The 22427-nt window shown below is 47.3% G+C and overlaps 1 protein-coding gene and 1 long non-coding RNA gene across 3 annotated transcripts; one reads left to right on the top strand and one right to left on the bottom strand.

Moving 5' to 3' along the window:
- The first annotated feature begins 759 nt into the window (after positions 1-759).
- LOC140696264 (uncharacterized) lies at positions 760-6520 on the top strand. Of its 2 annotated transcripts, none has more exons than XR_012072401.1 (3): positions 760-1293; positions 5069-5297; positions 6104-6520. It is a non-coding gene; the product is annotated as an uncharacterized lncRNA (long non-coding RNA). The 2 variants fall into 2 exon arrangements; XR_012072402.1 differs by having other exon boundaries at positions 761-1184.
- Positions 6090-22122, bottom strand: SPP2 (secreted phosphoprotein 2). The gene is made up of 7 exons (XM_072960662.1): positions 22050-22122; positions 21830-21954; positions 15417-15539; positions 14200-14307; positions 9378-9432; positions 8583-8633; positions 6090-6193 (listed from the first exon to the last, which is right to left on the bottom strand). Exons 1-7 carry the CDS (start codon positions 22114-22116, stop codon positions 6108-6110), a joined length of 615 nt encoding a protein of 204 aa, XP_072816763.1. The 5' UTR covers positions 22117-22122; the 3' UTR covers positions 6090-6107.
- Between the last annotated feature and the right edge of the window lie 305 nt (positions 22123-22427).

The raw sequence follows: 22427 nt of genomic DNA, 5'->3' as shown, positions 1-22427 counted from the left end.
AAGAATATGATATATGTTTCCATTTACTAAATTCTTTAAAGAGCTCTGTATGCATGTTCCACATACTGCTTTTTAAATTTATTTGTTATTCTTCTTCTCATTGTTATTATAAATGAGCTCTCTTGTCATTATACCTTATAATATAAAACGGACCAATATATATTACTTTCGGGGACTGTCTTCCTACTGAATTCTTATATTTGTAATAGGTTTTCAGTTGATATTCTAGAGTATTCAGTTGATACTCTAGCCATAACTTTGGCGAAGAGTATTAATTTTCCCTCCTCCTCTTCATAAGTGAGAGTGATCTGTAATTTCCTTTCTGCTCTTTATCTGGTGTTAGCATCGATTTTGTGAAGCTCCTTCTAGCTTCAGTCTCTACAGGGCCCCTCCCCCTGCCGACAGCACCCAGCCTCCTGGTCATATAAGGGACCATGGGCGCTCATGGAGGACAAGTGTGATGTCTTTAATGGTCAGAAAAAGGTATTAGCTGCCTAGAAAGTACGTTATGTATGTCTGTAATTTGCCAATCTCTGAATCCACCAGTCTTTCCCCCCAATTTTTCGAACACCTTCCTTCCGCTTTCTTCTAGGGGTAGAGACTGTAATAAACATCAGTCCTGGCCTAGCAGTGGTCACGGCCCTGAGGCCGCAGGCTGCGGGGTCGGGTGTCCGGCGGCGGCGGAACACGCCGGTTTGTGGCGTCAGCGCGCACCCCGCGGTGGCCGGGGCCCGCCGCCTTCAGCGCCGCCGCGCCTGGCTCGGCCCCGCCTCCCCCAAGCTCCGCCTCCCCGCGGGCGGAGGGGAGCAGGCCCGCGGGAAGGGGACTCTCCTCGTGCGTCAGCTTCTCATCACAAAATGTGATAGCTACTCCGACTGAAAAATAAAACAGGCAATGAAAGAAAGCCATTTATTACGGACTGGAAGCCATCAATTCACGAAGTGTCTTTCTTCACTGGAACTTTACTCCTTCCAGTGCATTCTGCTGTGAAAAGAGAGGAAAAGGGAGGATTAAACCCCGTGGCGTGCGTTTTTCCTTCTTCCTACAGAGGCGCAGGACGCGGGATTCCTGGGCGCTATGTGAAAGGGAATCCAAGGTGGCACCAGGGACCAGAGCATCTATGTGAAGCTGTGAGCCCTTGAAAGAAGAAAAGGAGGGAGAGACACCTGCTGAGAGAAGAGGAGGTAATCAAATCCGGGGAGCAGAAATGCAGCCCCAGAAAGGAAGCTCATCTCAAGAGTGTCCCTCGGGAAAGTCTACAGGGAGATGCTGGACTCAGGCAGATCTAAAGAGGTGCTGGTGGTGAGAGGGCGGAGGGAGGGAACTAATCAAGCCACTAAGGAGTAGGTGGGCTGCAGCTGCAGTCATTTGAGGGCACGGGTTGGAGGTGGGACTATTTATTCATCCATCCATCCCTTCATCCATTCAATAAACATGTACGCACTGAGTATCCACTGAGGGTTATGAAGGTTAGTAAGGCACAGCCCCAACCTCTGAAAGGGAAAGCAAGAACTCACAAGCTAGGAGAAAAGACAGAGGCAGTTAGAGCGCAGCCTGGTACAGGCAGTTCCAGAGAGTCCCACGTGCAGGAAACCTCAAGGAAAGGTTTCTGGAGAAGACATATGAGACAGACTCCAAGCATAAGATGGGGAGCAGGGTCACTGGGCCTGGGAGTGAAGGTCAAACCCAGACTGGGGGCCGGTGGAACAGTCAACCGTGTGACTCTTCTGTGTGAAGTGAAGGCTGAGAAGCCAGGGACACAGACAGGGACCCTTCCATTGAAGGGAGGGTCCGATTCTGCATGTCCCGAATCACTAGGGAGTTTAGACTCCACCTCCCAGGTGAACAGGACCTTGACCTGTAAGGGCTGGTGTTAAGATGTCTCTGGTGGCAGTATAGAGGTGACTTTTAAGATCATCAGGAAGGTGCTGACCACACCAGGCTAGAGTGATGAAGCCAGAGCACAGACAGGGTCAGCGCGGTGAAACAGTTCAGAGGAAGGACTGGCAGAACACAGTGACTGATTGGATGAGGGCGGGGAGGAGGTCCAAGACGAATCCGTTCCGGTCTGGGTAACTGGAGCTGAGCTGGATACAGGAAGAAGAGTAAGACAGTCCCAAAAGGACGAATTCCATTTTGAGTGTGCTGTGCAACATCCGGACGGAGTGTCTGGCACGCTGCTGTTTAATCAAGCCCGCAGTTCCGGCTAGAGGGACAGTGTGTGCGTAGAGGTTGGAATCATCCCCGAACAGGTGGGCGTCACGGCCCTGGGGGTGCGTGCGATCGCCTGGGAGAGCAAGGACAGTGAATAGAGGGAGAGCGGAGGCTGGAGCCCTGGTGAACGCCACCGCAGTCTGACGAGCAGGAGGAAAACGGAGGATGCAGCAAGAAGAGAGAGACGTCTTGGCTGGAAGGAGGGCCAAGGAGACCAAGTCTCAGGGGCCGGAGGATTTCAGGGAAGAAGGAAGTTTCCCTCAGCATCAGTTCAGCCACGAGGTTCAGCAGAAAGGGAATGGACAGCAGCAAAGGGCGGGTATCGAGCAGGACAGAGACAGTGCCCTGAGAGAGGGGGCAGAGGAGGACCTGCAGGCAGCAAGTGCAGACGGCTTTTCCTTAAAGATGTGGCGAGAGGGACAAGAGAGATGACAGAGAAACTGGGGTAAACTAGAGGCGAAGCCCACTGTACAGCTGGCCCTCGTTATTCACGGAGGTTTGTCTACGTGCTGTTATTTTCTTGTTCAGTATTCCTGGCGCTTTGGAGTCATTCCAGGCCATGCACAGAGTGACAAGATTGACAAAGGGCCTCGCTGAGAACTGCCTTCTTCGCTGCTCTGGGGCGTAGCGTGTAGGACTCCCACACTAATAACCCCCACTAATCGACACTGCTGTGTAGACGCCCGCGCATCACTCACGCTGCGCAGTCTGGGGGCCCCTACATCACGCAAAAGTCAGAACTAGGCCAGCTATGAAGACCGGGAGAGCATGACGCTCTCCGACAGATTCCTTTCAACGTGAGCCGATTCCCCGCCCTTCCTACGTTAGAACAGCAAAGAAGGAAACTTTCAGAGCTCTTTTTTAAAAAAAATACTCCCTTTCACTACCCACTCCTGTATCTTAAATGCTTTTCTAACAACCTGAAAGCATCCAGAACAGTCACTGTGAAATTACAGAAACCCTTCCTGGGCTTCTAATTTGTCCCAGAAACGGAGGGAAGCTCGGAGGATTCGTGCTTTGTGAGCCAGGGTCTCCGCCTTCAGAAAGCTCCCCGCCGGGCACGCGGCTTCACGGTGTGAGAAGCGTCATCCTGAATCTGGTCCTGCGTTTGTTCATTCCTTCCTTTCAACCCGATAGAACCCTTAGGATGTTCTAGACACTACTTTCAGCATTAGGAAGTAGACAAAGGATATTGCTGTTAATACCTTAGTAGGGAGGTATTATTAATCGTATTTTTCTTGTTAGTAAGCCAAAATAGCTCATAAGGAGAACGAGGTAGCACACCCTAAAGGCACTCGTGGTCTAGCAGGGACAAAAACAAGTACAATGATTGTCATGAATCTTTGAAGAACTGAGCCCGAGAGGTTAGGGGACTGCGTTCCTCCCGCAGCTCCCAAGCTTGGCAGAGCAAGCTGGGAACCAGGTTCCAGACCCTGGGGATTGGCCTCCTCACTGATCCCCCTGTGCTGGCCTGATTCTAAGGTTCCAGGAACCTCGGAGCACAGTGTGGAAACCTGCCCTGCTGAGGGTCATGGGAGGGCAGGGCCATAACTGGGACACAAGTCAAAATCAATGTCCCAGCCAGGGCAGTGGCCTTTGGCCTTTATTTAGTCTGTGTGGCTTTTAAACAGACGTTTTTTAAGTGATCAGTTTCTTTACAGAAATCAGATCATAAATTTATACTGGGATTATACACACCATATGTATTTCCAATATAATCATTAATGAAGAAAATGCAACCAGTCTATTAAGGATTCTATTTTTCCCCTGAGGATGTTCTGCAAAGCAAAAAGAAATGATTTAACTGTATAAAAAAAGAATATGATGAGTCTGTTTCTTTGTAATGAGCAGTGTCTTGATCTTAGCATGAAGCTGGTTTGTATTTTTAGGGTGCACATAGATTAAAAAGAAAATGTACCGTTTGCATCTTTCATCCAGTACAGCCTCGCTGGTAAATTTCCATTCGATTTTAGTAAGATGTCAGTTGACCTCTTTCAAATTCTGGTGGTTAAAAATTAATCATACTACACTTAGCCGAGTTTTTTTTTTTTCTTTTTTTGTTAACAGAAGGTCAAGAACCCGAAGTGAAGTTCTGTCATCCACTCAAAAAATATGTCCTGTATGCTTGCTGTGTGCCCGGCCCCGTGCAGGGCCCTGGGAGTCACCTCGGCCCTCCCCTGGGAGGGAGGGGGCCTGGTGGCTTACTGTGCCCTGTGATAAGGATTTTAGGGGAGCCCATGAAGGGCCACATCTCTGGTTTGGGGAGGGGGTGAGAACAGACCTCACAGGGGAAGCAGCACTGAGCTGAGATCTGAGTGATGAGGGGGAATTAGCCGGGCCGATGTCCCAGGTAGAGGTCGCAGCAGGAGGAACTGCAAATATTTCAGTCCTGCAGGAGCTCTGGGGCAGGTGGACTTGGGAGAGACGATGCTAGAGAAGAGGGCAGGGGCCAGGTCACGGAGACCTTTGAGGGCCATGCTGGGGAGTTTGGACTTTACCCTGATGGCAGACTGTGCTATGCAAACTGTAAAGCCCCTGACAGCCCCCAAGCTGCATTATCAACTTGTGAGCGTGTATATAAAATAAACGTGCACTGAATCAATACCTATAATCACACCCAAAGTCTCCTTTTAAATGTGCCCTTGGTGATGTCCCTTTAGTACTTGGGAGCCTTTAAAAAGACAAAGCTGCCTTTGCTTCAGTCCCTAGTAACCGGGGATTTATACACCCGTGAGCCTCAGTGGTGTTAAGTGCGGCTTGAAGAACCAGGGCTCAACCTCCAGCTCCCCACACAGCGGGGCAAAGAGGCTGCTCCTTCTCTTGGCTCAGGGTCTGACTCTGCTTTATCCTGTAGGTGGAGTGAGTACTAAGGGGTTAAAGGAGAAGGACCAGAGTCTCCTCTGCGTTTCCAGATAAACCTGAGGGCAGCGCACAAGGTGGACAGTGTGGGATCAGGACCTGAGGCAAGAATGCTCGTGACAGTTCAGTGGTGATGGTAATGAAATGATGGGCAAAAGCCAGACAAAATGTGTGGGCAAAATCAGCAGGACCGGACCCCCGTGGATGTTGGGAAAAGATAAAGGGTAAGGAAGAGCCAATGATACCCTTAAGTTCTGAGCTTGAGAAAATTCGGTGGATTCAGTGACGCCTTCAGTTCAGACAGGGAGATGCAGAGAAGGCTAGTCAAGTTTCAGGAGCTCACAGACACTCATAGCAGCTACATCCTGGGGGCAGTGGATATAAGGGCCTGGATCTTGGGATAGAGCGAGGTAAGGACGCGTATTTAGAAAGACTTGCACATCAGTGATCAAGTCGGGCAAGTTGAAGGGATGATGGAGTAATCCACAAAAGAAAGAAAGAGCTGGGCTAAGGCGATAATCCAGATGGTCAGCAGGATTTAAATGATTGATCAAGAAAAGGAAGGCAGAATAGATGTTAGAGGTTTGAAGGATTCATATCCAGTTTGCAAAGAGCAGAAAAGTGAACAGGAAATGGGGAGGTTCAGGCAGCAGCCGAGACCACAGTTTTGTCCAGAAGCTAAGCAGAGAAGGAAGGATGGAAGAGAGGCAGTTGCTGGGGTGGGGAGACTGGGCCAAAGAAAGGGGCTGTTCTGTTGGTTGGTTGGTTTGCTCTTAAAGTGGAGACATTTGATCACATCAATGGCAACACATAACAAACACCACGGGAAAAAGACTGAGGGTGCAAGAGTGAAGAGATGACGGGGGAACAGTGTCTGGGAGGAGAGAGGAGGAGGCAGAAGGCCAGGGCGAGAGCTGAGTAGCAGCCTGCAGACATCTGGAGGTGTGGGAGTGGCAGTTTTAAGGCCTTCCGTCCCAGTAGCTTCTACTTCTAAACACACATGCTTTTCACCGCGTTCCCTTACCTCCAGGCTGTTACTCGAAGCCACTGTTTATTCTTCCTCTGGGCCGCTGGTTCGGGTACCTTCTATTTCCAGGAGGAAGGACCCTTCTCATGATCTCTGAAGACAAAGGGAATTATTCACATCAAGATCTAAGACAACATGGACTCCGTGACTATAAATTAATGAGAAGGACTGTGATGAGCACAACCAGAGCCCTTCCTGCCAAGAGACTACCCAAGAACGTGACGACTTTGCCTTCCTTGGCAAGCTCTCCCTCGCTCTCGCCTGCGTGGTGCTACCGCTGAGCCCAGTGCTGATTTCTCTCCACATGTGATCTGCTGTGAGCCCTCCAGGGCAGGGGTGTCACATCTATCTCTCAGTCCTCCGTGGAATCTGCCCAGTGCTTGTCACACACATGTGTTGAATTAAATTGAATTCAAAGCAGTTTCCAGAGATTGGCCTCACATCTGTGTCAATGATGGTCCCAAGGCCCCAAATGTTTTTAGAATTCAGCTCTGGGGTTATCTTCCGAGGAATATAAAAAGGATCAGTCACGTTCATTTGTATCCATATCATATTTTTTTGTCCCAAATGACATTTTCCCACTGTGGTAGCCAGCCTCCAAGATGGCCGCCTGGTATTCACACTCTTGGGTATCCCCTTCCACACTGGACCAGGGTTGGTCTGTGTGATTAATAAAATATGCAGAAGTGATGGTATGTCACTTTCAAGGTTAGGTAATAACCCAAAGACTGTGTCTTCTGTTTTGGGAGCTCTCTGTTGCTTGCTCATTCTCCTCTCTCTCTCTCTCTGCCTCTCTCCCATTCTCTCTCTCATCATGTTCTCTGGCAGAAGCCAGCTGTCATGTTTTGTGGGCATTCAGACAGCCACGTGGAAACACCCACATGGTAAGAAATGAAGGAAACCTCAGTCCAGTAGCCCATGAAGAACTCAGGCTTGCCAACAACCATGTGAGTAGTCTTGGAAGTGCATCCCTCAGCCCCAGTCAAGCCTTCAGGTGAGATCACAGCCCCAGTCAACGTCTTGTCTGCAATCTTTTAGAGACCCTGAGCCAGAACACCCAGGTAAGCTACTTCTGAGTTCCTGACACTCAGAAACTACGAGATAATAGAAATTTGTTGTTTTAAGTTGTTAAGTTTTGTGGTAATTTGACACACAGCAATAGATAACTCACATACCCAAACTGGTTATTAATCTGATTAACTGGAGTTATTTCCAAGTGACTTTTAGTTATTTCCAAAAATCAAATCCAAGGGCAACTGTTTGTCACCACTATAGAGATTCAAAAGAATGGGCCAGAGATTCGAAGGCATTCCAAAACAGAGTGTTCAAAAACATTCTCAGCAGTGGTCACATTGTTAGAATAACTGTATTTCTCCCAAAGTGTTACCTGGGAGGAGGTCTAAACTTAGGCATTTTTTAAAGCAAGCCTCAGCGTTCGTGCTTCAAATAAACTGGAGTAAGCATAAGGAGAGTCAGATAGCACACTCCATGAAATATTAATATCTGTGTTATTCACTTTTTTGAAGTATAGTCAGTTACAGTGTGTCAGTTTCTGGTGTACAGCACAATGTCCCAGTCATGTGTATATATACGTATATTCATATTTTTCTCATTAAAGGTTATTACAAGAACTGAACGTGTGCTATAGAGGAGAAACTTTTTTTTAAGTCTATTTTTATATGTAGTGGCTAACATTTGTAAATCTGAAACTCCCGAATTTGTTATTCATTTTATTGAAGAACTCTGATCATAGGGTGAACTTCACAATCCTGGAAAGCACATGGAAAAACAGAGACTTTAGAGTCCTCAAAGTCCTATCACTGCCACTCCTTACCTGGATTGAGGTCCTACATTGGCCATATAGCCTTCGACAAGTTACAGTAGCTCACTAGGCCTCAGTTTGCTCATCTATAAAATGGGCAGGGACATAGTGCTGCCTCTCAGGATGATTGTGAAGTTGAAGAGTAAAACTGTCATGCAACTTGTAGAGAGTGAGAATTTTTCATATACAATGAACACTGTGAGTTGCTACCCACTTCTTCTACGTAAGGAGGTAATAAACTGGGTGAACAGAGCTGCTATGAGGGTTAAATGAGAAAACTGACTGTAAAAGGGAGAAACTAAAAAATTATTAGTCCTGTCTTCTTGCTGAAAAGTGCAGTTGAGGATGGAGAGCAAAGAGGAGTTCAGAAGAGTTTGGGGTCTTCAGAAAATGCTCCAGACTGAGGCAGAAGGGAGACCAATGCTGATTTCCTGTGCCAAAATATTAAAAATATTTTGATGATTTTATTCCTGACAAATTGTGAGTTTTATAGCTTTTCAGTGATTGGCAGAACAAGTTTATGCAGGATGGTTCTTTTCATTTTCATTTTAAATAGTTTGTATTTCAGGGGTTTATCTCCTGCAAAATAGCGTTAGCAGAGTTTGGCCTGATCAGAAAAGAATGTGTTGGTGTCCCACCGAAGAAAACAGGACCACTTACCGACTGACCGCTGGTGAAACGTCTCACTTCTGGGTCTGTCGGGCATGAGGCCTGTAACATAGGAGCAGTTTTCAGGCAAGCCCCCTCTGACCACTTCTAGAATGTTCTATGCTTTTGTTACTGATGCCACACATACACCTTTCAGGCAAGGAAGCAGTGGAAGGTCACCAAAAAGTTTTGCTGCCATCAGCACCGGTAGGAAAAAGCCTCCTATTTACCTATTTTACCAACAGGTTAAAGTGTTTCTCAAGTCATGGAACACTAACTCAATCCCACTTCAAATGAGAGACCACATTAGAAGGGGGAAAGGAAAGCCCTTCCTCCCCAAAACGAGGTTCTCAGAGGGATGGTCAGCTCTGGTCACATGGCTGGGGGATGACAGAATTCCACCCCAACCAGTCAGATGAGGTTTGGTCCAGATCCTCCCACCTGCGCCTCCTTGCACACTGGGGCCCTGCCACGCTGCCATGCTCCTGGGAGGGAACAAGCGCGTTCAAGCTGGGGGACCCTCTTATGGTAAAAACCAGCATCTGCGGTGTGTAACCGATGGCGATGTTGGGGCCATGAGATAGAATCATGTATGGAGAAGCTCTGTATAGATATAAAGAGCTGCCGAAATGAAGAGTTGTGTCATTATTGCCGGGTGTCAAGAAAGGAGCGACATTAAAAGCAAATGTTTATTTTCAAAGGTTATGTAGAGATGGCTCCAGTTTTAAATGACTTCCTAACAGAGAGCTTCAACAGGAATTTGATTCACAAATTTAAAAATGCTGAAAAGAATAGGTCTCCACTTACCAAGTAAATAACTGTTTCTTGATGTAGAGGGTCCCAACATATCCGCAAAAAACATCTAAGTAAATTTAGGCATCAGTGTATTTCAGTGCATGAAAGAGAAAAAAAGGAAAGACACTGTAAAAAAATGCAGATATTATCTGGAAGACTCGTATGTATTATATCATTTATTTTTAGTGAAATGAGGGGATCTGACTACTCAACAACAAAAGGACAAAGAACCCACTTTAAAAACTGGCAAAAGATTTGAGTAGATATTTCTCCAAAGAAGATAACAAACAGTTAATCATTAGTCTATTAGGAAAATGCAAATCAAAACTTCACACGCATTAGAATGGCTAAAATTTAAAAAGACAGATAACAGCAAGTGTTGGTAAGGATGTGTAGAAACTGGAACACACACATTGCTGGCGGGAAGCGAACATGGTTACAGTTATTATGGAAAACAGTTTGGCAGTTTCTGAAGTTACACATCTAGTAACTATATGACCCAGAAGTGACACTTGTAGGTATACACCCAAAAGAAATAAAATATATGCCCACAAAAAAACTTGTACCTGATGCTCACAGCATCATTGCTTACAGCAGACAGAAAGTAGAAACAACCCCAATTTTGATCAGTTAATGAATGGAGAAATCAAACGTGGTTTATCCATACAACGGACTACCACTCGACAATAAAAAAGAATGAAGCACTGATTCACGCTACAACATGTGCGAACCTCCAGACATGCTAACTAAAGTGCGCCAGTCACAAAAGAACACATGTGGTATGTTTTCGTTTAGATGGATTTAGGCAAATCCATAGACAAAGTGGATTAGTGGCTCCTACAGAGCTGGAGGGAGCTGGGAGTGGGACTAAGGTACTGGGGTTTCTTTCCGGGAAGACGACATGTCCAGGATTTAGGTAGTGGTAACAGTTGTACAACTTTATGAATACACTAAAAATGACTGTATGCATTAAAAGGGTGAATTGTATGGTCTGTGATTATATCTCAATAACGGTGTTATTTAAAAAAATATATATATATATGGGACACATAGCCAGTCCCATGGGAGTTAACGCCAGACGGTGTCTTCAGCTAAAGCTACAAAGAAATGCTCTGTTTTCCACCTAAGCTTAGAGGATGTGAGTCTGGAGTCGCTCAGAGTCCTGCTTCCTGCTACAAGGAGAGAGCTCATTGGCTAAGTGAGAAGGGTGGGCCACGGCAGAGGAGAAGGAGAAAACGAAATGGCACCGATGGGGCCATTTGGTCCATGGGGCCAGCTCCTCCCGCTCCGTCCTGGAAACGTGAACCAGGAAATCATCTCCTTCTGGCTTAGGCTACGTCTAGTTGAATTTCTATCATTTGAGATGGAAGACAGTAAATAAAATGAAATCCCTGTACCGCTCCTCCTCTGAGTTCAGAATTCCTGTTCAGTTATTCTTGCTCAGTGACTCCTTTTGGACCATTTTGGGTCTCTTGGCTGAAACTCTAGCCAAACCTCATCCCATTCACTCTGAGTCAAAAGGATTTGCCTCAGATCCATTCATCAACCCACAGACCTTAGCGTTGCCCTCGCCGTGGTGACTCGCCATCGCGCGGTTGACTGACATGTTGCATGGAAACCTTTTATCCTCTACATACTTCTTCAAAATTAAAAAAATAATAATAAAAACTGGGGTGCGGCAGGGAAGGGTATAGCTCAGTGGCAGAGCGCATGCTCAGCATGCATGAGGTCCTAGGTTCAATCCCCAGCACCTCCTCTAAGAATAAATAAATTAATAAACCTCATTACCTCACCCCCCCAAAATTGTTTTTAAATAATAAAAATGACCCATAATTTAAACATTTATTTGATTAAGAGAGAATATTAGCAAATTTAGAAATTTATTTTCTCATATCTCTTTACAAAGCTTTTATACTTACTAAAATCATGGAGTGGAAACCCAATTTTTTTTTCTAATCTGACAAATTCTTTCTTCTTTTTTTTAGGGAGGGAAGGTAATTAGGTTTACTCATTCATTTATTCATGGAGCGGGTACTGGGATGGAACCCAGGATCTCCTGCATGCTAAGCGCTGCTCTACCACTTGAGCTGTACCCTCCCCACCCCCCAATTTCTTATATTACAGACACTTCCTCTCATTGTATCCTTACCAGATATTTTCCAGTTGAGCTAAGTCCTATTTCATCATAATTGGGGTCTTATTCTCCATGGCTTTGCTTCTATCTTTCTCTACATTATATTCCTTACTCTGGAAATTCTTTTACTATCTACATATGTTTTTCAAGTGGTCATTATTTTCATTATTCCGGAATTTTTTTTCCAGTTTTATTTGTTTAATACTCTACTTCCAACAATGATTTATTTGTTCCCTGGCTAAATTCATCCCAGTCAATTGTCTTTCATATTTGTAATATCACCATTTATTTCACTGAAAATGGTTAACAGCTGTTTTCTAGTTTTCGTTTTTTTCTGTTTCATGTAAGAAGTCTATTTTAGAGTTTCCAGAAATTACTTTAAATCTCCATCTGCTTTCTTCTCGTTCCTTTGAATTGCAGAGTTCTTTCATTAAAAAAATATTTTTTCTTTGCCCATAATTTTTTTAGGATCACCTAATCATTGAGGAAAAGGAGCCTGGGAGTTTATTTTAAAATCTTGTTTGTTTCAGGGGCTAACTGAACTTAACAGCAGAGTCTTCTTACAAAACTTGGGATTGGAAGAAAAGTGAGTGGTCTTCACTCTGCAATTAGAAAGTTGCAACAGATCTGTGGTTTGTGCAAACATTCAGAATCAACTTCCCAAATCAGAGATGGAAGAGAGGTTAAATTAAGGGCCACTTAGTTTAAATTGATTTCGATTGTGTTGAAGGTCACAGAAGAACTGGAATCCGTCTCTCTCAGCACTCACCGCTAACTTCTAGGTCTAGTTAACGCCCTCCCTCACCTGTCTGCCAGCCTCCGAGGGCCCCCATCTGTTCTTGCCTGGTTCCAGTCTGTTCTCCATCTTTTCTGTCACTTCCCTACTTATAGCCCTTCAGTAGCCCCACTGCCATGAGAATCAAGCCCAGGATCCTTGTACAAGACCCATGAGGTCCATCTTGCCCAGGCTGTCTCCTCTCCAGCCCCACCCCCACGCCTCTCTCGCCATGTTTGCTCTTCCATTTCAACCCATCAGCTTAGCTTTAGTCACACTTCAGGGAACTCCGTCATGCTCTCCCCATGCTAGGAATCTTTTCCTCCCTCCCCTCAACACCCTGTCCCCTTCGTCCTGATGGCACCCTCCTTCCAGTCCCCAGGGAAGGTGCGCTCTGACCCCAAGTGCTGTTCCATCCTCTCACCACGAGCTCCCGCATGCTTGCCTGGCAGTCAGGGTGACCCGTGCTTCATGGGCACCCCCAGACTCAACTGCCAACTCCACAGGGCCGAGCTGAGCTCGCCCTCCTCCTCACTGTCCCCTAGATTTCCCCACATAAACCTCAAAATCGGTACCAACAGAAAGCTTGTGGAATGATGCTTGACCTTGTCCCTTCTGGGTTAGCTTGGCCAAGCATGCACCCATGTGTCAGCTCCCCGGATACTTCACTGGAGCCGAACAAGGAGGCCCTGGGCACCTGCTCTAAGACCAAGAAGACAGGGCCCTCAGGAAATCACCCAGAAATCACCTGGGGATTGACCCGCAAAAGTTGCCATTATGGACAAGATCAATTAGGTTCTGCTCAACCCAACATTTTGCAGAGTTCACCTCTCCTTCCAACAACAAAACCATTCCTGTAACAGGAGACCCTCAGCCACCAGGGTCACCCCTTCCTAATTCTAAAATGATCTTCCATGGGGGAGAACATAGCTCAGTGATAAAATGCATGCCTAGCATGCACAAGGTCCTGGGTTCAATCCCCAGTGCCTCTGTTTAAAATTAATAAATAAATAAACCAAAAATTACCTTTCCTGCATCAAAAATAAAATAATAAAATAAAATAAAATAAAATGGACTTCTGTACAAAGTGTGTACAACACAGGTATGTTAATAATAGAAGAACATTACTTTTATGTCTAATTCTTGAAGTGGAAATTGTATACTCTTTTCATGTAATTTTCACTAGAGATTTAAATCTTGAGAAACTAAATAAAAATATGAGTAGGAAAAGTTGTTGGGTAGATTCGGCTATTTGATGGCAGAAATAATTTTTAAATAGCAGTCAAGGATATTATCCCATTATGACTAAACAAAGAATGTGATAGTTGTGTTTTTATCCCAAGTTAGAGTCAAGAGGCTTCCTCCTTGACATTTCCTGAGCATCTGTTATGTACCAGGTGCTGGACCAGATCTTTCACATCCGTTAACTTACTTGGTTTTCGGGACAGCCTCTCGGTGGTCTTTATTACATCCCCGTGATCTGGCGTGTAACTGGTGAAGAAGCTGCAGATCACGGAGATGAGATATCCTGACCTAGACTGCAGAGCTGGTAAGTAGTTTTGAACACTAGTGCAGCAAAAATGCCCCAGTGGTTTGTTCCACTAAACCACAGAGGCAGTGAACTGCAAAATTAGAGCTAAAGCTTTGAAGATTTGCTAATTATTACTTTAAGCTCATTTCCCAAATCTCAGTGCAAAAGAGAGAGAGAGGGGAGAGAGAGCGAGAGAAGGGGAGATTGGGAAGCAGTAAGGGATACTGAAAATGAGCTTGCAGGTGTAAAACGGAGACTCCAGGGGAGGACGCAGAGCTGTGCTGGCCCCACCCAGGTGATGCTCCAGCTACTCTGTCAACCCAGTTTGCTGGTCACAGACCCACACGGACCCTAACGGGCCCTGCTCCGGAGGACGCCAGGCCCCTGCTCATACCTCTTCGCTGCTGTTAGACTCGGAGCTGGAGGACCAGTGGCAACGGACCCACGCGTCCTGCACCTGCTCGGCAGACACCCGCACGGTGCTTCTGCAGACGGCCACCGGCTGGAAAAGGGGAACAATGAGCTCTGTGCCCAGCAGCTGGCAGAGACGCTTAGGACCCTCCCCAAGAGATCAGGCAACCCCGTAGGGCTTGACACAATGGTGCGGACAGAAGGGGAAAATCCACAGAGACATTTCATCTTTTCAAAATGAACATTTCTCAAGGCCTAAGCAGAAACAAACGATAGAAGATGTCACTATCTCTTAGTCGTTGGCTGCAGTACAAGTCCCCGGGGGAGGCACATGCGGCCTTCCTGAGCACCGAGCCGGCCGCCTCAAACGGCTTCCCGTTTGCACAGAAGGAGGTACGAAGATCTCCACTGCTCTCTCCTGTCCCTTGGCCTCAGATTTCCTTAGAAACAGATGCCAGTGACACTTGGGGTCTTTGTAAAACAGAATCACAGAGAAAAGTCTCATGAAACAACCAAACAAAAGACGCCCTTTTCAGAATTGGCATCATTGTGAAGTGACCCAGACATCAAACTGATAAAGTAATGAAACCCTGAGAACGCATACAGCCAAACGTGAATGTCGAGAACAAATCTGGGGGGGGGGGTGCTGGCCTGCGTGGTCAGGGTCCTGCCCCTGAGTTAACCAAGCACAGGGCCGGGGGGCTGGTCACTGGGGATACAGAATGGACCTTGCCGTTGCCCTGACCCCTGTGCGGCCCAAGCTGGTGAGGGAGATGGGTTTTATACAACAGTCAACTGTAAAGCAATGCAACTTTCAGGCTGGCGTTTTAAATTCACTCAAAATAGAATTTGAAATGTCTCTGGGGCTTTTCTTTGGTATTGGCCTCTTCGCAGTCACTTTGCCTGGAACCATCATTATCCCCATTTTAAAGAGCAGAAAAGTGAGGCAACAGGAGTTAAAGAATTCTCCAGGATTATCCAGGACTATGGACTCCTGAGCTGGAGTCCTCCACCACCGAGCCACACTGCCCCCACCCGGGGAACAGCGTGGACACAGTGAGTGGTGCCCCCAAGGGTGGCCGGACGCCAGGCAGCGGCCAAGCCCTCGGTGTGACTTTGAATCAACTCCAGTGCGTGGAAGAAGACAAGGCGCTCCCTTGCGTTGGCTTCTGGGCTGGTTGCCCTTCCCCCCACACTCACCACATAGTAGCCCCTTTGGAAGTCACAGGCGGCAGGATCATCTCCAGAATCCCGCCTGCACGTCGTCTCTCGAATGCCAAACTCTATGTCCATGCTCAGGCTGTCCTCATCCAGGACGTTGACCTTCACAAAAACAAAGCATCAGTTGGCCATAGATGGGTTTCTGAAGGTCACATGCTAGAAAGGTTTCTCCCTGCACAAGGAGGAAAAGACCCTCCACCACGGACGGTCTAAATGTCATAGCAATCACCCTGCTCCACGATCTAATTCTGAGGACCAGAGGACAGAGCGCTTTACCAAAAGCACACAATGCTTACTGAGATACTGGAACCAGAGCTTAGCTGTCCTAACTCCAAGCTAAGCGTTATAACTTACATCTACAAAGAATCCTCATTATTTACAAATTTGCCTGCTTGCTAAAATGTATTTGTAACCCCTGATCGGTACTGGGGTCCTTTCACAGTCATCCATGGACACACACAAGGCAGAAGAAAGACTCTAGTCCCCGACGGGTCAGAGAAGGTGACGTTCCGCCTCCTTGTCTCGGCTCCCTGACTGTACACTGTCACTTTCATGATCTATTTTGTGCCGCATTTTTCTCATTTTTATGCTTTTTCTTGGTGATTTTGCTTTTTAAAATGGCCCCCAAGCCAAGTGCTGAGTCCCGTCTGGGGTCCTGAGCACAGGAAGACAGCGACGTGCCTTACGGAGAAAGCACAAGTGTTAATAAGCTTGGGTCAGGCATGAGTTACAGAACTGTTACAGTGAGTTCAGTATTAACGAACCAAGGTATATATTAAATAAGTCTTTAAACAGAAACACAAGTAAAACAAGATCATATATTGATCAGGTAACAGAAACACTGTGCCCAGAGGCTCCCAGGAACCTGACTCTGTTTTCCCCCAGTAGCAACAGCTCAGGACGCACTAACCCAGTGGTCACAGCATCTCTCTGGGATGTAACTACAGCAAATAACAAGAACCGACTGTATGTGTTTCAAGTGTCATTTTCCTGAAAGAATGTGCCATACTTTGTTAATAATTCCTGAAATAAGTAAGCGGCAAGGACTTCTGTGCTGTACAGTGTTGTCCGGCCTCGCTTCCTGCTTGATCAGTTGCAGACACAGTTTTCCACTCCTTTCCACCAAGGGTGGACACCGGGGGGACCGTCCCAACTTCCCAGTGACTCCATGCTGTTCTGATGACACAGAAGCCTCGTGGCTTCTGAAGTGCCCGCTGTGTGTCCAGCACCAGAGGCAGAGCAGAGAGGACTCCACAGAGCTTAGAGTCCGGTGGGGGCACCACATGATATACACGTTAAAGAAAATTGCGATCAGGACATGGCAGATGACTGTGGTGCGATGAGGGAAAAACACGTGGTGATGGGGATGGGAAGCAGATCCTTTAGAAGAGGTGCCAGAGAAATCCTCCCAGGGAAGGCATGTTTAAGCTGAGACTTCAAGGATGGGAAGTGAGGAAAAAGCAGAGCCAATGTCCTGGGGCTGAACAAGCCCAGCTGTTGTGTGGCACAAAACGAGCAAAAGGAAAACTGCATCCCCGACGCAGGAGAGCTGGGGTGGGCCAGACGGCTTATGGTCGTGTAGCCCATTGCGAGGTGTTTCGATTTCATTTTCGTCGCATGGAGAGGGTCTCAGAGGGTTTTAAGAGATAAGAGCTGAGTCACTGCAGCTGCAGCAGGAACAGGATGGCAGCAGGGAGCCAGGTGGGAACCCCTGCCCGTCTACACCCCAGGCTCCAAACATCCCATGGGCCAATTTGAGTCGGTCACCCATTCACCTGCTCCCCAGAGAACACTGTGAGAGCACAGACCACTCACAGGGAGGGGATAACGGGCACGCACAGACATTCTGCTTTGGAGAGAAGTGACAAGCTCCAGGCTGGGGGTGGGGGGCCTCCCTCCGACACAGGATGAGGAGCGCTGATACGGCAAGGCTTTCTGAAAGCCAGTGGGACTTACAGCTCAGCCTTGCCTTGTTTGTGACCTTGTTTATCTATAATATTTAAATATTAGATATTACATCTCAATCTCATACAAAATTAAAACCTCTTCTGTCAGCCGGAGCACATCGTACAGGCTCTCCCCCGCCCCCACCCCCAATCATGCTTCCACCATTTCCCTTAAAGCAATCTGATGAAAGCAAACTGGCAACACCGCGGCTCAGTTAAAAAGATGAAAATGTGGCAGTTTTGAGTGCTGATAATTTTATTGAACTATGAGATGATTTCATAACCATTTTTGCATCTTTAAGCACTTTTAAGCACGCTTTCCAGAATATGGAAAAATGCCTAATAGCTTTTCTTTGTTTTTCATTTCAATTTACTTCCAGGCAGTGAATTTCTGCTCTATGTTGTTTGAAAGAGACAGGACAACTCAGGTACTCAACAGTAAGGAATCAACTGGCAAAAATCCCAAACCAGCGTTATTGCTGAAATAAATCGTGGTATTTTATAACCACTGTACCGTACGATCCTATTTTTCTTAAATAATGTATTTTATAACTGCAGATGAAGAGAAAAAGATCCAAAAAGATATCCTGCCACACGTTCACAGGGAGTGTCTCAGAGGACTGGGTGATGGATGTTACTTTTGGTTTCCTCTTTCTTGTTGTATCTTGTAGCTCTTTATAATGAGTATGTTTCTAAAGAAATAGAAATATACAAGCAATAAAAGACCCATAATAATCCCTTTTGGGAATTATGTTTAATTTTATAGGTTGACTTAGCTGGGCCACAGTGTCCAGATACTTGCTCAAACATTAATCTGGATGTTTCTGTGAAGGTGTTTTGGGATGAGATTAAAGTGGTAGACTTTGAGCAAAGCAGATTATCCTCCTTCCTGTGGGTGGGCCTCATCTAATCAGTTGAAGGCCTGAATAGAACAAAGACTGACCTTTTCCCAAGCAGAAAGGAATTCGGCCAGCAGAAGGCCCTCAGGCTTGAACTGCAATGTCGCTTCTTCCCTGGATCTCCAGCCTCACCCACCCTAAAGATTTTGGCTTTACCAAGCCTCCATAATGGAGTGAGCCAGTTCTTAAAAATAAATCTCTCTCAGTCTCTCTCTCTCTCTCTGTCTTATTTTCTGTGGTGATGCCTGACTAACACCATGATCATTTGGGTTTTTCAAACTAAGTCCTGATGATTGGACCAAAAGTAAAGATCAAGTGCAGCTGGCTAGAAGAATTTAGAAAGCCAAAAAGCGAAAAATGCCAAGAAGGGTAAAAATGGACAGAAATGGGCATGGGTCCATAAAAGATCCCACAGCCCCTGTGGCTTTGCTTCCAAATGTCCCAGAATCCACACACTCGCCATCCTCCCTGCACCCACTTGGGGCTCTTCTGCCACCAGCACGGCTGCCTCCCTGGCCCCCCACTCTCCACGGCAGCTGGGGAGATCTCAGAAGGCCTTCTTGCACTTCTCTGTTCAAAGCCCTCCCGTCCCCCAGGTAGGGGATCTTCCCTTTAATGAGGCCGGAAGTTCTCATCACTGTGTGAGTCTTAGCTCAAATATGGCGCCTCCAGAAAGCCCTCCACCCCACCAGAGGGCTGCCCCAGCCCCAGCCCAGGCTCATCCATCCGCCACCCTGTTCTTTCTTCTCCACAGGACTCCCCACTCTCTGAAACTAACTTCACTTATTTATAGAATTTGCACCCCCTTCTCCCTTCTTCCCCCTCCCTCCCTCCCTGCTCTCTTCCTCTCTCTCCCCAGTGGAATCTGAGCACCACGGAAGCACAGCCTTGTCCAGCCTCCTCTCTCCTCGTCCCCAGCCCAGGGCCTGTGTCCACCTTTCCTTCCTGTGCTTGTGTCCAGAGGGGACAGCCTGAGTGAGCCGAGTGTTGATGTTGGAGCAAGGAAACCATCGTGGCGGAAGTCACGTGGCCCCATGTTTTCCTATCCTTCTTTAAACTTGGAGTCCAAGAGGTAAGTAATTTAAAATCAATTTCAAGAGTATTTGATCCAGGTCCGCTGCTAAAACCCAATGCACGTTAGACTGACCAGGAAGCATTTAAGAATATGAACCCTGCCCTCTGAGACTGAGATTTAATTGGGCACCATCTCTCCTGGACCTCAGGGAAATTTCTGTCTTCCAGATAATGCTGGTGTAAAGCAGGGTTGAGAACCCCTGGGCTTTTTAAGCAAACTCAGGGGTAAAGTAGCAGGGCCTGGCCCTTCTCCCTCAGTCCACTAAACTCTACCCCAAAACTTTCACACATACAGAAACATGACCAAACCACTTATTTCCTTTGGACATTTTCCTAGAAATGAAACCATCAGATCAAAAGTTATAAATGTTTGCCATTTTCAATGTTTAACGCGTTTATAAACACATAGTTCCAAATTGCTTTCCGAAGATAAGTTTACCAAACTGCACTCTCTCCAGGAGCGTTTGAGAGTTCCTTTTCACCGTGCTATTTTAATTCTGATTTTGTTGGCTTTCAGAGAGGTGAGATATCTCTCCAAGTGTTTCAAGCTCAGCTGTATGTCTCCTCCCGTGAATTTTTTTATACCCTCAGTGCCAATGATCTTTTCCTTCATTCCTTTCCTGAGGGCTTTGCTTAGCTCTGAGTGTATCTCTTGCGTCTACTGGCAGGGACGGAATTGGTGTATTTGGAGCCATCTTTAGGGCATTTTAGAAGGTATGACCAACAATACAGCAAAACATGAACCACGTTTAAGAAGAAAGGAATGTCACCGGGAGAGATCAGAGGAGGAGGGTTTTCCTTCCCCTGGGAGAAGAAAGGAAGTTTTCGTGGAAGGGACATGGCGAATGCAACTTGACCGATGAATCTGAACACGGATAAAAGACTGGCGAGAAGCGGGGAGGGCACTCTTTCTGGCGAAGGATCACCCACACGCATACATAAGCGTGTTCATTTGCAGGTGCACGTGTGACTGGGCTCAGGTCTGTCACCACAGTGGCACATGTGCTGGAATGAGCCCTGGATGACCACGCCTCACGCTGGCTCGTCTCCACTGGCCAGATCTCCGTGGTGTCAGTAACTGGTCCTCTCAGGGCCTGTCCTCACACTCTTATTCACTTAGTTAATTGACCACTAACCTTCTTGTGTCGTGAGCACTGGCTAAATCACAAGTAAATTTAAACTTCATTTGCAACCTTGGCAAGAGGACACTGAATCCCCCACGCCACACGTGGACTTCATTAAATGCAAAGGACGGAAGCCAGTTTAGCCAGTGTGCAAGGGAGGGGTTCTTTATTGTGTCCAAGACTCTTCCAGAAGGAATTCACCCTTCGTCTTGGGAGCTGACTGTGCACATCATGCGGTGCCTCCGCACCAGGACGTCAGGCCACGTGACCCCAGCCCGGCCAGGACAGTGGGGCTCTGGGCTGGCAGCCTAGCTGAAGCACCGCCCTCATCTTGGTGACCTACGGCCTGGCTGGGAGAGACAACTGGGGCAGCTCGATTGACTTCCTGGGACCTGCAAATGAGAACCTGAGCCAGTTTCTGAAGAAGAGGGACCAAGGGGAATGCACTGTGTTTGGAGACTGGACCCCAGAAGCCGTGTGCTCCTCCCAGGAGGGAGGGAGCAGACTAGGTGCGCACTAAGGTGGCGCTGGTAGGGGTCGGGGAGGGGAGCAGGGAGGCAGAGAGAAAGCGATGACCTCCGGCCTCGGCTGCCTGGACCCCTGGCCACGTCCCCACGGTTCCCAGTTCCCAGGTGGCCTGGCTGCAAGTTCTCATCAGTGTGACCTGGAACTCTATAGAACCTCCCCACCTCCCATCTTAACCTAAACTCTCCAGAGAGGAGGACAGGTATTTATAGAACAAGAGGCAGGCCACCTGGGGCCCAGGGAGGAGAGAGGCCGCCTGCGGTCTAGTTTCTCATTTCCTTTGAAATTCATTTCCCCTTCTCTTTCTTTGCCAATCATGGGCTTAGTCACTGGAAGCCCATGAAAATTCATCTTTTCCCATTTCCCAAAGCTAACAGGAAACAGGCTACTGCCACGCTGACAAAGGAAAGTGGATTTCCTTGCCTCAAACGCCAGAATTTATTTCCTGTATTAGGAACAGAACTGCTGGACTGGAAAAGGCCTTCTTTCTAATAAACACGCAGTTCTTAACAAGACATCTCAAGAGGAGCCACGGGGACTGTGGGTACAGAAGCAGGAAGCGCAGAGGGCGACAGCTGGAAGCAGGAAGTGGGGCCAGAGGGAAGGAAACTGCGGGAGAATCCACCATCCAAAGGGCTGTGAGAGCTTTATGACCATCATTGTAATTACATACTTTCTCGACTGAAAAAGAGTGTGAAAGGGATGAATAGCTGCTGTCTTTTTAAACTGGCAAAAATTGTTAAGTGGAATCAAAAAAAGACGAAAGAAAAAAAAACCCAGAAAGCAGTGTAAAGAGGACTAGAGAAGGCGTAAGGGGCACTTACTCTTTTTATTGAGCTTCTGAACGCCCGAAACAGGTAAGGGCTCAGCGACTGGGAGTTCACTTTTGCCAGCGAGGCGCGGACTGCCTCCCTCAGAGAGGACGGGTCGTAGTCATAGACGGGGAAGCCTGCGCTCACGAGCACACGGGGACACGGTGAGACGGGGGACACGGACCAGGACGGCTCCACGTCGCTGCCGGCGGCCGGTCTCTGAGCTCCTTACCTGCGCAAGACCAGTAGTTCGTTCCAAGGACCAGCACGATCAGCATCTTCATCGCCGTCTTCTCCATCCTGGGGAGAATGATTTCAGTTCAGCGCCAGGGGTTGTCTCTTGACAAGTGGCAAGTCTTCTTGAAAGCAGCCCTTGGCCAGATGTGGCCCGGCTTGCTCTCTCTGGCCGCAGCAGACTGCCGTTCAAACAGAAACCGCTGGGCCTGGGGTCAATATTTACTGCTGGCTTTTCCCGTGGAAAGGTTCCAGGTAGAGGCCACTTCTGAAGTCTTGACCGCCACATGGGACTTTAGCCCGCGGCAAGAGGGCTCGAGAGGTCCGGGGACTCCATGCGCGCTGCTTGCCTCTGTTTTAATTTCATCCGCATGGA

The sequence above is a fragment of the Vicugna pacos genome, chromosome 5 (assembly GCF_048564905.1).
Source record: "Vicugna pacos chromosome 5, VicPac4, whole genome shotgun sequence".
Taxonomy (NCBI): Eukaryota; Metazoa; Chordata; class Mammalia; order Artiodactyla; family Camelidae; genus Vicugna; species Vicugna pacos.
The sequence above is the reverse complement of the archived record's forward strand: the minus strand, read 5'-3'. Positions and strand labels throughout refer to the sequence as shown.